Here is a 13,653-nt window from a genome sequence, read left to right as displayed (position 1 = left end):
TAACTGAACGAAAACATATTTGTAATTGGAATTATATATTTTTTCTGGCTCTAGTTTTTGTCTGGCACGTAAAATGCCGAGTCTGAAACAATAAAATTACAGTTAGTATGTTCACTGGCGCAGTGCCAAATAAAGTGGCGAAATGACGTCCACAGACATTTTTCTTTTTCTTGGAGCCCCGCTTCATTGTTGCAATTGTGCATTACACACTTCGCGGACTTACAGATATTCAACATTGCAGTGACGAGAGAGAGATTCGGAATACGAAATAGATTTGAAGGCACGCTGTGTTGTTCATTTTCACCGGGCAGTTATGCTTTCATATAATCATTTGCAAATGCAATGTTGACGTTTCAAATGCAAGTGTAAATGTCACGTCCTAGAAATAAAGAATAATATACCAAACAAACTAAAATAGCTGAAAATTATGAATGAAAATGAATAAAGGTTTTGTAAGACTTACCTCTCACAAGCCCGCAAAAACCAGCTCGCTATAATCCATAAAGACAGAATGTTAACTAGAAGCACCGTGCCAGGACATATTGTCATCAATGTCTTCATCACAAACCTAGTGTCAAAATTTATCCTATTTAACGCACCGATGCTTCTGCTACTGGCATCGGTGAAGAGTTTACTGTGCAAGAGCATGACTCTCGCAATGAGGTACAGCCTGAGAAACATTGGTAAGGAAAGAAGGATGTCAATGCTGACTTCGCTGGATAACATGATGAGTCCTTCATGGTGCATTGTGTTCCAGGTGAACCGGAAGTCCCCCGGAATCGGATGGATTGCGCACACAACTAGCTCCACACACAATTGAGCAGTTCTTCTAGGCGATATGGCGACACGCCAATCCTCTACGCAATTATCTACAGCGAACAACTGAAAATCACATGTAAAAGTGAAATAATATTACGATAAATACGTAACTGACAAGGCAAATCGAAGTTGCTTTGTTTCAATTAAGGATAGCCGCTTACATAAGTAATTTCTTAAAATTATTTTAAAGACCTGCAGACAACACTAGAGCTATCACTAAATGTGATAAATACCGCTTTGCGAGAGGAAAGATGATACTGCCTAAATGAAATTACAGTAAGATATCAGCAATAGTAACAAAGATATGACAGAAAAACAAAGGTTGCCGAAAAACTTTAACCTTGAAAATAACCCAAGTGTAACACCTTGGTGACCTTGACCTTATGTATAATGGACCCAGCCCCTTGTATGCTGGAAACAGTTTATGTGAAGTTACAGTAAGATATAAGCAATAGTAACAAAGATATGACGGAAAAACAAAGGTTGCCGAAAAACTTTAACCTTAAAAAATAACACCTTGGTGGCCTTGACTTTAGGTATATAGGCCCAGCTCCTGCACATACTTTGTTTGCATGCTGAACAAAGTTAATGTGATCTTACAGTAAGATATAAGCAATAGTTACAAAGAAAAACAAAGGTTGTCGAAAAACTTGAACCAAGAAAATTCAAGCCGACGCCGACGTCGACGAGTAGAATAGCACCCCTATTCTCCGAATAGTGGAGCTAATTAGTCACAATGTACTAATTTATCATGAATGTTCAGTTAATGGGTTAAATTTGACACTTAAAGGGAAAAGGAGTTTTTGCATGGGGATTAAAAAGTCTAAATCTTGATAGCCGTCACAAAAAGAATGTCACATTCTCTATCGCTTCGTGTTGTTTTATATTTTATTCTTGACCTCGATGTTTACTATGTGAGATAATATCTCTTGTATGTTGCATCTCATGTTGGCTTTACTTGAAGTTCCATCACTGACGGATTATAATTCTAAAGTGTTGCTCTTGATGTTGATTCTGTCATTCTGTATATTCTTTCGTCTGTCTATCTGTCTGCATGTTTACTTTTACTTTTCAAGCTTATAGTATGGTACTCATGAGACGAATGGAATACTGCTGTACTGTAATTTTATGATGTTATTATGGATATGTGATACTGTTCCTCTTTATGCTTCTTCCAGTATCTTAGCTGGAATGTGTACAATAAATTCTCTTGAACGTACGTCTGTTCATCCGTAATATGAGGTTTTTAAATAAAGTGATATATCTGGACGAACGAGTACCTAATCGAACAAACTGGAAGAACAGATATGCAAGTTTGATATGTTTTCAGATGGATACGAGTATGTATATATGAGCCGCGCCATGAGAAAATCAACATAGTAGGTTTGCGACCAGCATGGATCCAGACCAGCCTGCGCATCCGCGCAGTCTGGTCAGGATCCATGCTGTTCGCTTTCAAAGCCTATTACAATTACAGAAACCGTTAGTGAACAGCATGGATCCTGACCAGACTGCGCGGATGCGCAGGCTGGTCTGGATCCATGCTGGTCACAAAGCCATTATGTTGGTTTTCATTCACTGCATAAGATAAATGTGAATTTGTTAACCAAAATGGTTGCACCGCTCAGCAAGAAATATTGTAATGTATTCCATACGGAAATAAAGAATAATTTTTTAATAATAACACAAAACAGTTCACTGTTTTAATTGAAATAATTGTAAAGGAGAGATAAAATGAGCTGCGCCATGAGAAAACCAACATAGCGCATTTGCGACCAGCATGGATCCAGACCAGCTTGTGCACCCGCGCAGTCTGGTCAGTATCCATGCTGTTCACTAACGGTTTCTCTAATTGCAATAGGCTTTGAAAGCGAACAGCATGGATCCTGACCGGATGCGAGGCTGGTCTGGATCCATGCTGGTCGGAAATGCACTATGTTGTTTTTCTCATGGCACGGTTCATTAACTGTTTCTTTCTTTTGATTGTTCTGATTAATATAAAACAAGTTCCAGGAAGAGTACACAAAAGTCTTACGTCATTCACAAGGCTATTCACCTTGTACTGGTAAAACATTTTTTCTTGACAGGTAGACAGACAGAAATAATGAAAACATACCAAGAGTTTGCAGGGGAAAAAACTCGACACTGAGGGTAAACTGCTACGTATAGTACGTACATTTTCTATTTGACACAATTTCCTACTCACTGAATAAGAGATTAGTACAATTTCTTTGGTTAACTGAGTTTCGCTCCAAAGTTGTGTTTTAGTACTGATCGTTAAATGGCAGTGCCCCGATGATTTCGGCTTTTTTCTTTGATCTGTCATCGTTGTCCATGAATTTAACTTTGCCCAAGTGCCATGTATACACATCTGTTACGTAATAATTTCAACGGACCTGCTTGCCTAGAATATGGGTATATCTGTTAGACTTTTGTCTTGGATGTTGTTTTCATTTTCACGTAATAAAAATATACAAAATGGGAAAGGATAAGAACAAATGTATTTATATGAATTTTTGTACAATGTAAAAGTATTCATAGTTATGCCATTAGTTTTTATTATGCTAGATGCAAGATACACTCACATATTTATAGCCTGTTAGTCATAACAGCACAAACTAGATCTATCATTTCAAGTGGTTCATACCGCCATAAAACTGTATTGTCAGAAATAATAACAACAATCAGGATTTCTTGTAATATTACCAGTGAATATAGTACATGTTACGCAAGTATACCCTTCTGAAGAGTTGTGTTTATTACGGTTTCTGCCATTTTATCACATTTTATCACCGAGCTAACAGTTTTCATTCACTTCTCTTCAATAGACACAGTCCTATATGTTGAAAAAGGTGATTACCTGAACAGTTCAGAAACAAATGGCAATAAATATATAAAAATAAAATCATGCAAGGCAGAGATATGCTTTTTATGTTTTGCATTTTAGTAATGTATCAAACTACACTAAATTACCCTAAAAAATTAAAAGCCGTTGTTAGTTATTTAAAATGTGATCAATTTAGAACAACAACGGTTCTATTAAAAAAATAGCAAGACAGAATTATGATTCTAGTGCATTTCACGTTCGCTCATTGTAACAGATCTATCAATGTACAAAGTTACATTTAATTCCATTAGGTGAAATCGAAGTTTTTTGTCAAAACCGTGCTAATATGTGGAAAATAAGATTATAAAGTGAAATATTTTATAACTCTTGAATGCAGTAATGGCTGGATGTTCCGCAATTCCTCTCATTTTCTATCACTGTTGCAAGTTACATTGAATTTTCTTTTGTGGATAGTCCTAAATAATCGGAAGTGAATGAAAATGGAAACAGTTCAGTCAGATTCAAGGGACTTGTTATGCCCATTGGCTGTATATCCAAGACAATTATTTGAAATTCCAATACAATACCTTCGTTGGTGTAGAGATACTGAAGGAAAGAAATGTTACACTTTAATTGCAAAACGTAATTAATTTTGTCAAAAAAGGGTAGAGTTATTCAGTTCGATGTGTAAACCTGCAAACTGACTTGAGCGTTGATTAAATGTATCCAGAAGTTTCAGAAATATTGAAGGAAATGTTTTTTTCTAAAACATTTTCTAAGCGCAAGATGGAACATAATTTTGTCAATAGAAAGCCTTCTATGTGACCTTGTCTTATGATCCTAAAGCCTGTTTAAAGTTTCAAAATAATATCTGTATCAGTTCCAGAAGAATTCAAGAACAACTATTGGGACGGATATTTTTCAAAGTATAGAAATGGAAATCATGGTTATGAGACTTGGAGAACATGTTTTATAATTTTAAAAGCCTGTTTTAAGTTTCAAAACAATAATAGTATCAGTTCTAGATAAATTCATGGAAAAGTATTCGAGGCGAGACCCGACATTTTCCAAACTACAAAACGATATAAATATTTTGTCTATCACAATTGCTTAGTAGCAAAATGTAATAATAAAAGCATATGCCAGTTAGATTGTGAAAATGATAACTTGTTTTGCAGGTACTGTAAATTTGTTCCAGTTAGGTAGGAAGGTACCCAATGCAACATTTTACAGCGAGTACGTTTCTTAGTTAATAAGATTTACAAGAGAATGTAGTCAAGTAGAAGCTTTCAATGAATGTAAACAGTAATTACAAATATACTCCCATAGCAAGACTACATATTTTAGAATGTACGAGTGATGTAAAGGCATTTCTCCGAAAAGGTATATCAAATCCTGAATTGTTGAGATGTTGCTTACAACTTCATAAAAATATGTCATAGAAATCTGTGTAACTTTAATTTTCAATGTATTTGGTCACATCATAAAACGTTTTGTTAAAAGGAAGTTATCATTTGTCTGTTTTAGGCACATCACAGTATGTGGTCCAGCCCTTTTACACAGAGACACTAAAATGTCTTGTCAGAGGTGCAATAAGTCACACTGGGACCGAGCTAATTTAATTCATGTCTCTTGATCCATTAAGTACGCGCAAATATGGTTCATTGCGTTGTTTTCAATCATTAACAAACTTCTTAGTTCAAGTGTTTTACATACTGTGCCTTATGTAGTCAACGCGTGTGTCAGAATTCCCCAGGGAGGAAAAGCATATTTACACTTTCGTCCAATTCAGGAATATCATAATGGTTAAGTGTATGGAATGATGCTGAACATAAACCGGTTTAAACCCCCAAGTGACATTTGTACAACTGGCCTTGTCAAGGCGTTGCCTCACTTAATTCAATTTTTGTTTTCTTTGCCATTGTTGTCCGATTAACTTGGTCCGCGTATTGTTTTTAACTGTCTATCATCTACACATCGTTTATATGCACTGTTGTAGAGTTTTGTTTTGGGGACGCTGCATTCTCAAAATGTATATATTCATACTTGATTTTTGTCCATGTTTTTAGAATGTTTTCTAGTTAAACACGTTTCAACATATTTATTCTATTTAAACGGCTTATCTATTTTATTTAAATGGCTTATTTATTTATTTAAATGGCTTATTTATTTTATTTATTTATTTAAATGGCTTATTATTTTATTTAAATGGCTTATTTATTTTATTTAAATGGCTTTATTTATTTTTTATTTAAATGGCTTATTTATTTTATTTAAATGGCTTATTTATTTTATTTAAATGGCTTATTTATTTTATTTAAATGGCTTATTTATTTTATTTAAATGGCTTATTTTATTTTATTTAAATGGCTTATTTTTTATTTATTTTATTTGAAATGGCTTATTTTTTTATTTATTTTATTTATTTATTTTATTTAATGGCTTATTTATTATTTATTTATTTGAATGGCTTATTTATTTATTTATTTTATTTGAATGGCTTATTTATTTATTATTTATTTAAATGGCTTATTTATTTTATTTAAATGGCTTATTATATTTAAATGCTATTTATTAAGTGGCGTTAGATTTACGATATATTGTAAAGGCATTAAGTGTAGAATACAACTGAGGACCTAGAATAAGCGTTAAGTTACAAAACAATCTCTCAGCTTTTCTAACAAAAATTTTGAAAGTAATGAAACACAAACTTTAATCAAACCATTTATTAGTTGTAATAAATCTGAATTCAATATCTAACTGACATATGTTTTGTCATTTTCAAAGCAATACAAGCTAGCATAAGTAACAGAAAACGGAATTTCAACAATTTAAAGTAAATGTAAAAAGGAAAAAGATACTGTTTTTTCAAAGGCGTGTTACGTCATTGCCAAATATTTTTGAAAAATGATTTTTCTAATCCGACATTTGACAGTACTTCAGATAACAAGAAGTTGTTTTTTTTTTTTGTATCATTTTCTAAATAATATCTTAGATTTATGCACAGTCATTTTGATGAACAAACACCTTTCTTGACATACAGATTTTTCTGTGAACTTTGAACCACAGTCGTTTTGAAGTTATTTTATACATTTAGGCTTTCATGTTAAACATTTACGTAAAGACTGTAAGAAATCTCGCAGCAAACTACCGACCACAACCTTCTTGCAAACTGGCCTTACCAAGGCAGTGCCTCACTGCTTTCTATTAAATGTTTTCTTTGCATTAACTTGGTCCGCGTATTGTTTTGTAACTGTCTATCATTTACACATTGTTTACATGCACTGTTGTACAGTTTTGTTTTTGGGACGCTGCATTCTCAAAATTTAGCTATTAATACTTGATATTTGTCCTTGTTTCTAGAATCTTTTCTAATTAAACACTTTTCAACATATTTATTTTATTAAAATGGCTTGTTTCTGATGCCTGTTGATTTGCAAAGACTCGTGCATTCTTTTAAGAAAATGAGCCATGCCTGCTATTACAGCACTGCATTTGAGACAAAACAAGGCGGGGAATATACAATTTGTCCGTAGCCTCTCTGGTTACCTTATCTGACTCTATATTGACCGTCAGCCGAAAGCGTGTAAACAGAACTTGACTGAACTATTTCATGTCAATGATCATTTACATATACCATACTTCCATAACTGAGGTCTCTCAGCCAAATTATGAAGGCATTTATATGATACAGACTACAAGATACTGTATTTATTTTCAAACATACCGACTTCTTTACAAAATACCTTGGAATATTGTTATTATTTTTTCACTCATATAATTGTAGAAGTTACAATCTAACTGTATACCCCTACGTGATCCAAGCAGATGTTTTCATATTCCATGGCATGTCGAACATGACGTATATTTTAATTAAATGTCCGAAAAGGTTTTGATAAACACAAGGAAGGCAAAATCGCTCTTAAAACCAAGATAATTACAAAAACAAAACAGCATCTATCACAATAGCAATTCTTAGATACCATGTGCCGGCAGTAAAACCATCAGTTTTATTATGATGTTTTCTTGTCAATTCATTTCATTGTATCCCGTTAAGCCTATGGATGCTGCACATTTAATAATCTCACACAAACAGACCTAATTAAACCGAGTCTGCTATTGCTTCAATTAGTTGCAAGGATCTTTTTTACATGTTGTTATAAATAAAGATACAAAAGTATTTGAAATAGACTTAAATTATTACACAATATACATAACAGTCATTTTTACTGGTTCTCCGCGTTACTTCGTAATGCGGAGAACCTTTGTCTAACTGTAACGGATTAGATTAACCGGTCGTCATTCAAGCATACACGTGCATTAGTTCTATATAAACAGCCCGCTAATTGCACAACATACTATGCCCCAACGATAACTTGATATTTACAAACATGACTATAAATAGATTAAAATGGAACATAGGGAATTCAGCATTTTTCTAGCATGTTACAATCTAAATATTTCCGGATTTTGTTCAAATTACAAATTAGCTCAGTGGTAAAACATAATGTCCATGGTCAACAGATCTTTTGCCGTGTGGGTTCGAAACTCAGTATTGAGAATTAATTTTTATTTCACTTTTGCATAAAAATTAGGTTTCCTTCATGAGCTCTGTGACAATACGACAGAGAGGTATCTAAAGCCGATATGGCAGATCAGAATAGTTTATTATATATCAAAGATGATAGATTAAATGCATGCACTCAAGTCATGCAAATAATGAACATGCTATTGTGTTATATAAAGACATATATACAAATTCAAACCATCAAAGAAAGAAACAAAAGTAATGAAATAAAAAAATGAAAACGAATAGAAAAAAAAAAAAACAAATCTGAAAAAAAAACTCTTATGAAGATTCGAACCCACAAAACGACTTGCTTATATCCAATTGTTGTCTGCAGTTTACCCAACTGAGCTATGTTGCCATATACATAATAACTATTTAAAATGAAAGAAATACCAATATTTAATTGTCAAGTAAATGGGTAACCATTATGAATTATTATTTCGTCAGTTATCATGAAATAGACTCGTCCTCGCGTTTCGGCGGGAATCGCGTTATCATTGGGGATTAGTAGTTGTTGATTTAATTGATAGTTAAAGTAAGACAGGTATATACATCTGTATGTTTGATTGGATCAGAAACAAACATTCCATTTAGTTTAAAGATAACCGTACTTCATTCTCTAAAATATTTTATCATTATATTAGATATCAATTTTGATTGTAGAAATCCTCGTCAAATGCATTTAACTTGGATACTGTGTACTGCTATGTAGAACTGCATTCACAATTAAATGTTACTGTATAGTTACAGTCATAAAAAATACCAGGTTTTCAGTGGTATTATGTCTGGTTATACATTCATTAAGTGTATAATATTTCTAATTCAGCATACAATATTGGTTACACGCAATAACATGTTTATTCCGTGTTTACATATATTACGTGTAGTAACTGTTCACTTCCCGGCATAATATAATTTATAAAATGGCAAACAATTTCATTCATTTTTGGTGTTGTGTATCTAATTGCTCAATTCATTCAAACTATTATCAGTTTACAGTTTACAGTTTATTTTAATACTCAATTCATGACATGCATGACAATATGAGCTATCAAAGCATTATTAATTCCTTGTGGAAGACCAGTTTTCTCAATTTTCCGCAAAATTTTAAATGATTTGTAGAATGGTCGTTTCTTTTATATAACAGCCGAAACTGACAACTGGCATAGTGTTGTTATGATTTCTCGTTCTATCAGGTCAATAATATCGTCAAATGTTACTTTGTAATAGAATTCTAAGACGGCACTATGCGGCGTGAGGAGAATTGCTCCTTATTAACTCTTATCAGACCGAGCCTGCTATTATTGTCATGGTTATTTTCTGTGCTTCCAAAGGATCTTAGACATATTTTACCGTCAACGATATTTAAAATTCTCGAAAGAATGGTATGATATAATAAGAGTACATTAGCTCAAGTATTTGTTTTGTATACATGATATATATTTCAATACAGTACTACTGTCAGTAGGAATAAAAAGGAACTGTTGATACTAGTATAACAGAAGATACTGCTGCTATAAACAGGTGTTTAAAATGCAATATCATATACCAGAATCCAATTTACTTCCTCTACAGGCAACACAACGAATGCTATATATATCACCTAAATAGAGACCAGGGGATTTGTCTCTATGGTAACGTTTAACTCCGCATTGGGATATTCGATTTCATCTAATAAAACATACACGCGATTATATTTCTGTCAATTATTTGTAATAAAGCAAACGCTGGCAAACTTGGAGAGTGTGTGTTAGATTTATGTTATATTGAAAATGAAGAATATTAGAATAATGTATGACATTAACTGTAGAATACAACTGATGACCTAGAATAAGCGTTAAGTTACAAAAAAAAATCTCTCAGCTTTCGTAACAAATGATTTGAAAGTAATGAAACACAAACTTTAATTAAACCATTTATTAGTTGTAATAAATCTGAATTCAATATCTAACTGGCACACGTTTTGTCCTTTTCAAAGAAATATAAGCTAGCATAAGTAACAGAAGACGGAATTTCAACAATTTAAAGTAAATATCAATAGGAAAAAGACGCTATTTTATCAGAGGAGTGTTACGTTCTGGCTAAATATTTTTGAAATAAAAGAAAGATTTTTCTAATGCGACATTTGACAGCACTTCAGATATCAATAAGTTGTTATTTTGTATCAATTTATAAACAATATCTGAGATTTATATTTTCTTTCACAGTCATTCTGATGAACAAACTCCTTTCTTGACATTCAGAATTTTTCAGTGACCTTTGAACCACAGTCGTTTTAAGTTATTTTTATACATTTAGCCTTTCATGTTAGCCATTTACATAAAGACTGTAAGAAATCTCGCAGCAAACTACCGGTCGCATAGCTTATACCACAGACTTGTCGTTTTAAGTTATTTTATACATTTAGCCTTTCATGTTAGCCATTTACGTAAAGACTGTAAGAAATCTCGCAGCAAACTACCGGTCGCTTAGCATCAAAAGGAAGCTATCCACAGAGTGCTCTGACAAAGATCATGGGAGTTGAAAAAAATTCAATCTTATGTTTTACGTCTACAACATGTCATGTTATACAAAGAGATTATTTTCTGAAACGATTTTATCTTTTGATGTTATAAAACGTCAATTAAGATAGAACATCAGAAAAAAATGTGTGTTACTGTAAAGATTAGAACTATTTTACACGGAATATGAATTGAGATCCTTTTTTTTCAAATAAAGCAACCATGTAAATATGGCATAAATAATAAATGTGCAACAGTCTGGATTCACATTCGTCCATTTGATATGCTCTTAAAGCAGCCAATTTTACAACAGCATGTCTGAATCTTACCATACTTTGATAGTTTTATTTCTCACTTACAAATATATTAAATGATTCAATTAGTATAAATTAGAATGCTATGAATATATCGCGACAGCATTACTTCCGTAACATGATTTAATTAATGCTTACAGTGGCTTTAACAGCTAATCAATATCGACTTTCACTGACAGTAAACTGGCAAAATGCGTCCGAAACGACTCGTACATAAAACAAAAAAAAACAACATGGACTTACCTGAACTTCTAATGCATGATATGCTAGTATAAGTCCCAGTAATATCACAGATGAGATGCTGATTAAAGTCTTCAAAAATATAGAAGGGAAAGACGTCTGAAATAAAAAAAAAAGAAACATATAAATTTAAATGCAGAATTTCCTGAAGAAGTAATTATCAATAATGTTTCAAACTATCAGCTTTACATAGTTTATATTAGCTTAAAAAGCAATAGTTTTTGCTTAGTCTAATACTAGTATGTTTTTATTAGGTTTAACATCACACCGACACAATTATAGGTCATATAGCGACTTTCCATCTGTTCACGGTGGAGGAAGACCCCAGATGCGCCTCCAGGTATTGTTTCATCACGGATGGGCACCTGGGTAGAACCACCGACCTTCCGTAAACCAGCTGGATGGCTTCCTCATATGACGAATTCGACGCCCCGAGTGAGGCTCGACCCCACATCGGTGAAGGGCAAGTGATTTTATGTCAAGTAACATTAACCACTCGGTTCCCTTAGTCCGATATAAAGGCTTCAGAAAATGATGTTACTTGCAAAATCCATGATGGGCATGAAAGTCGTGCAAATTACATTCGCTAAAGGGGTCTGTCATGTTAATGATTTAAAAACAATTAATATATGCATTACAAATAAACCCCTTCAACTGGGCTACCGTTATCACAAGCTGTAAAAATATTTGACTACTTAATTACCATGACTTCTTTTACCATCACCTGTATTACACATATGAGCCGTGCCATGACAAAACCAACATAGTGGGTTTGCGACCAGCATGGATCCAGACCAGCCTGCGCATCCGCGCAGTCTGGTCAGGATCCATGCTGTTCGCTATTAAAGCTTATTGGAATTGGAGAAACTGTTAGCGAACAGCATGGATCCTGACCAGACTGCGCGGATGCGCAGGCTGGTCTGGATCCATGCTGGTCGCAAACCCACTGTGTTGGTTTTCTCATGGCACGGCTCATATATGGAAAAGTCAGGTAACTGTGAAGAGAGTTTGTCTATGTACTTTTTTGTCCACTGCAATTATGTTCACATTAATAAACATACTTCTGAGGGACTTTTTTCACTTTATATCAGTACAAAAAAAAATGTTTCCGCCATACGAGGCATATTAAACGGTATGATGATGATATTTAATAAGCCACAATTATGGTAGATCTCAGAGATCTGTAATGTCTAATAATTGTACAGATTTCAATTCGAAGGAGGTTTCCTAACTTCGTACTAAATAATTTTTCGGCCACAGGCTGGTATTGAATTCACCTTTACTCCCTGTAAATAAGTGGGTGAAGGTCATTTAACAGCTGATTAAAACTGTACATTTTGATTGGTGGATGAAAACTTCCATAGGGTTTCGAATGGAATAGATAATATGTTCTTAAGGAGTGTGCAGGTGATCGTATATTTTTTTTAAAGACACTTTTTGTTTGTTTTACTACATGTAATAACAACATCTCTGATATTCATGACGGACATTTATAAAGTGGAATTAAACAGAACTCAACAGGATACGAAGCTTATTTAAAAGTCTAAGAATGCAATCCTTCGAACAATGATCAGTCCGTTTCCAACCATGGCGCTGTCGAAAATGAATGAGTTTACTTAAGAATGAATCTCATCTCAGATGAGATATCGACGTTAACCTCGGCAGACCTTGCTATTCCACATTAATCTCGATCAGCTGATTTTTGTCATACAAATGCGGCTGATCAATCGCAAGTCTAGGGAAAGTACAAACAAGAATGAGTGGAATTGATTTTCTTCTCAAATGGTTTAGACAAATACAACGTCCCGTTAATTTGAATATTTCAGTTTTTTACATGGCTTATGTAGTAAATATATATCTAAACATGATGGTACATTGTACCGGCGATACACAAAAAGGAATTTATTTGGTCGCACGGAAATCTTCCAAAATTACTTTATATTCATCAATATTTTTTTCTGATTTTTCTACAATGCCGATTTTTGTTGAACCCGTATACAAATTTGGTCATTACACAGTTTTACATGCACACTATATAAGAGTATATTGCAAACAAATGAATAATTGATATGAAATAACGATGGCATTATGCCGTCTGACTTGGAAAGATGTCAGATACCCAGATTTATTACTTCTCAAAATAATTCCGTTTCAGCACAGACTGAAATCCTTGCTGTTAATTAGTCTAGCAAATAACTGAATGGAGATTTTATTTCGTGCTGTCAAACCCTAAGTAAGTAAGTAAGTAAGTAAGTAAAACAAGAGGACCATGATGATCCTGAATCGCTCACCTGTCTACACATGACCCAGTTTTGAAGTGAGTATGACGTCGTTTTTTCTCTATTATTTGACATAGTGACCTAGTTTTTGAGCTCATGTGGC

At 33.6% G+C, this 13,653-nt stretch overlaps 1 protein-coding gene across 3 annotated transcripts in view; it reads right to left on the bottom strand.

The window, feature by feature from the left end:
* Positions 1–13,653, bottom strand: part of LOC123566304 (small conductance calcium-activated potassium channel protein 1-like) — a 275,631-nt gene that overhangs the window by 33,851 nt on the left and 228,127 nt on the right. For all 3 annotated transcript variants that reach the window (XM_053550018.1, XM_045360264.2, XM_053550019.1), the window contains 2 exons: positions 11,275–11,370; positions 464–882 (listed from right to left, as the gene is read on the bottom strand). In XM_053550018.1, coding sequence (XP_053405993.1) covers positions 464–882; positions 11,275–11,370 — 515 coding nt within the window. The remainder of the gene's footprint in view (positions 1–463; positions 883–11,274; positions 11,371–13,653) is intronic.

Source organism: Mercenaria mercenaria, chromosome 8, assembly GCF_021730395.1.
Source record: "Mercenaria mercenaria strain notata chromosome 8, MADL_Memer_1, whole genome shotgun sequence".
NCBI lineage: Eukaryota > Metazoa > Mollusca > Bivalvia > Venerida > Veneridae > Mercenaria > Mercenaria mercenaria.
The sequence above is the reverse complement of the archived record's forward strand: the minus strand, read 5'-3'. Positions and strand labels throughout refer to the sequence as shown.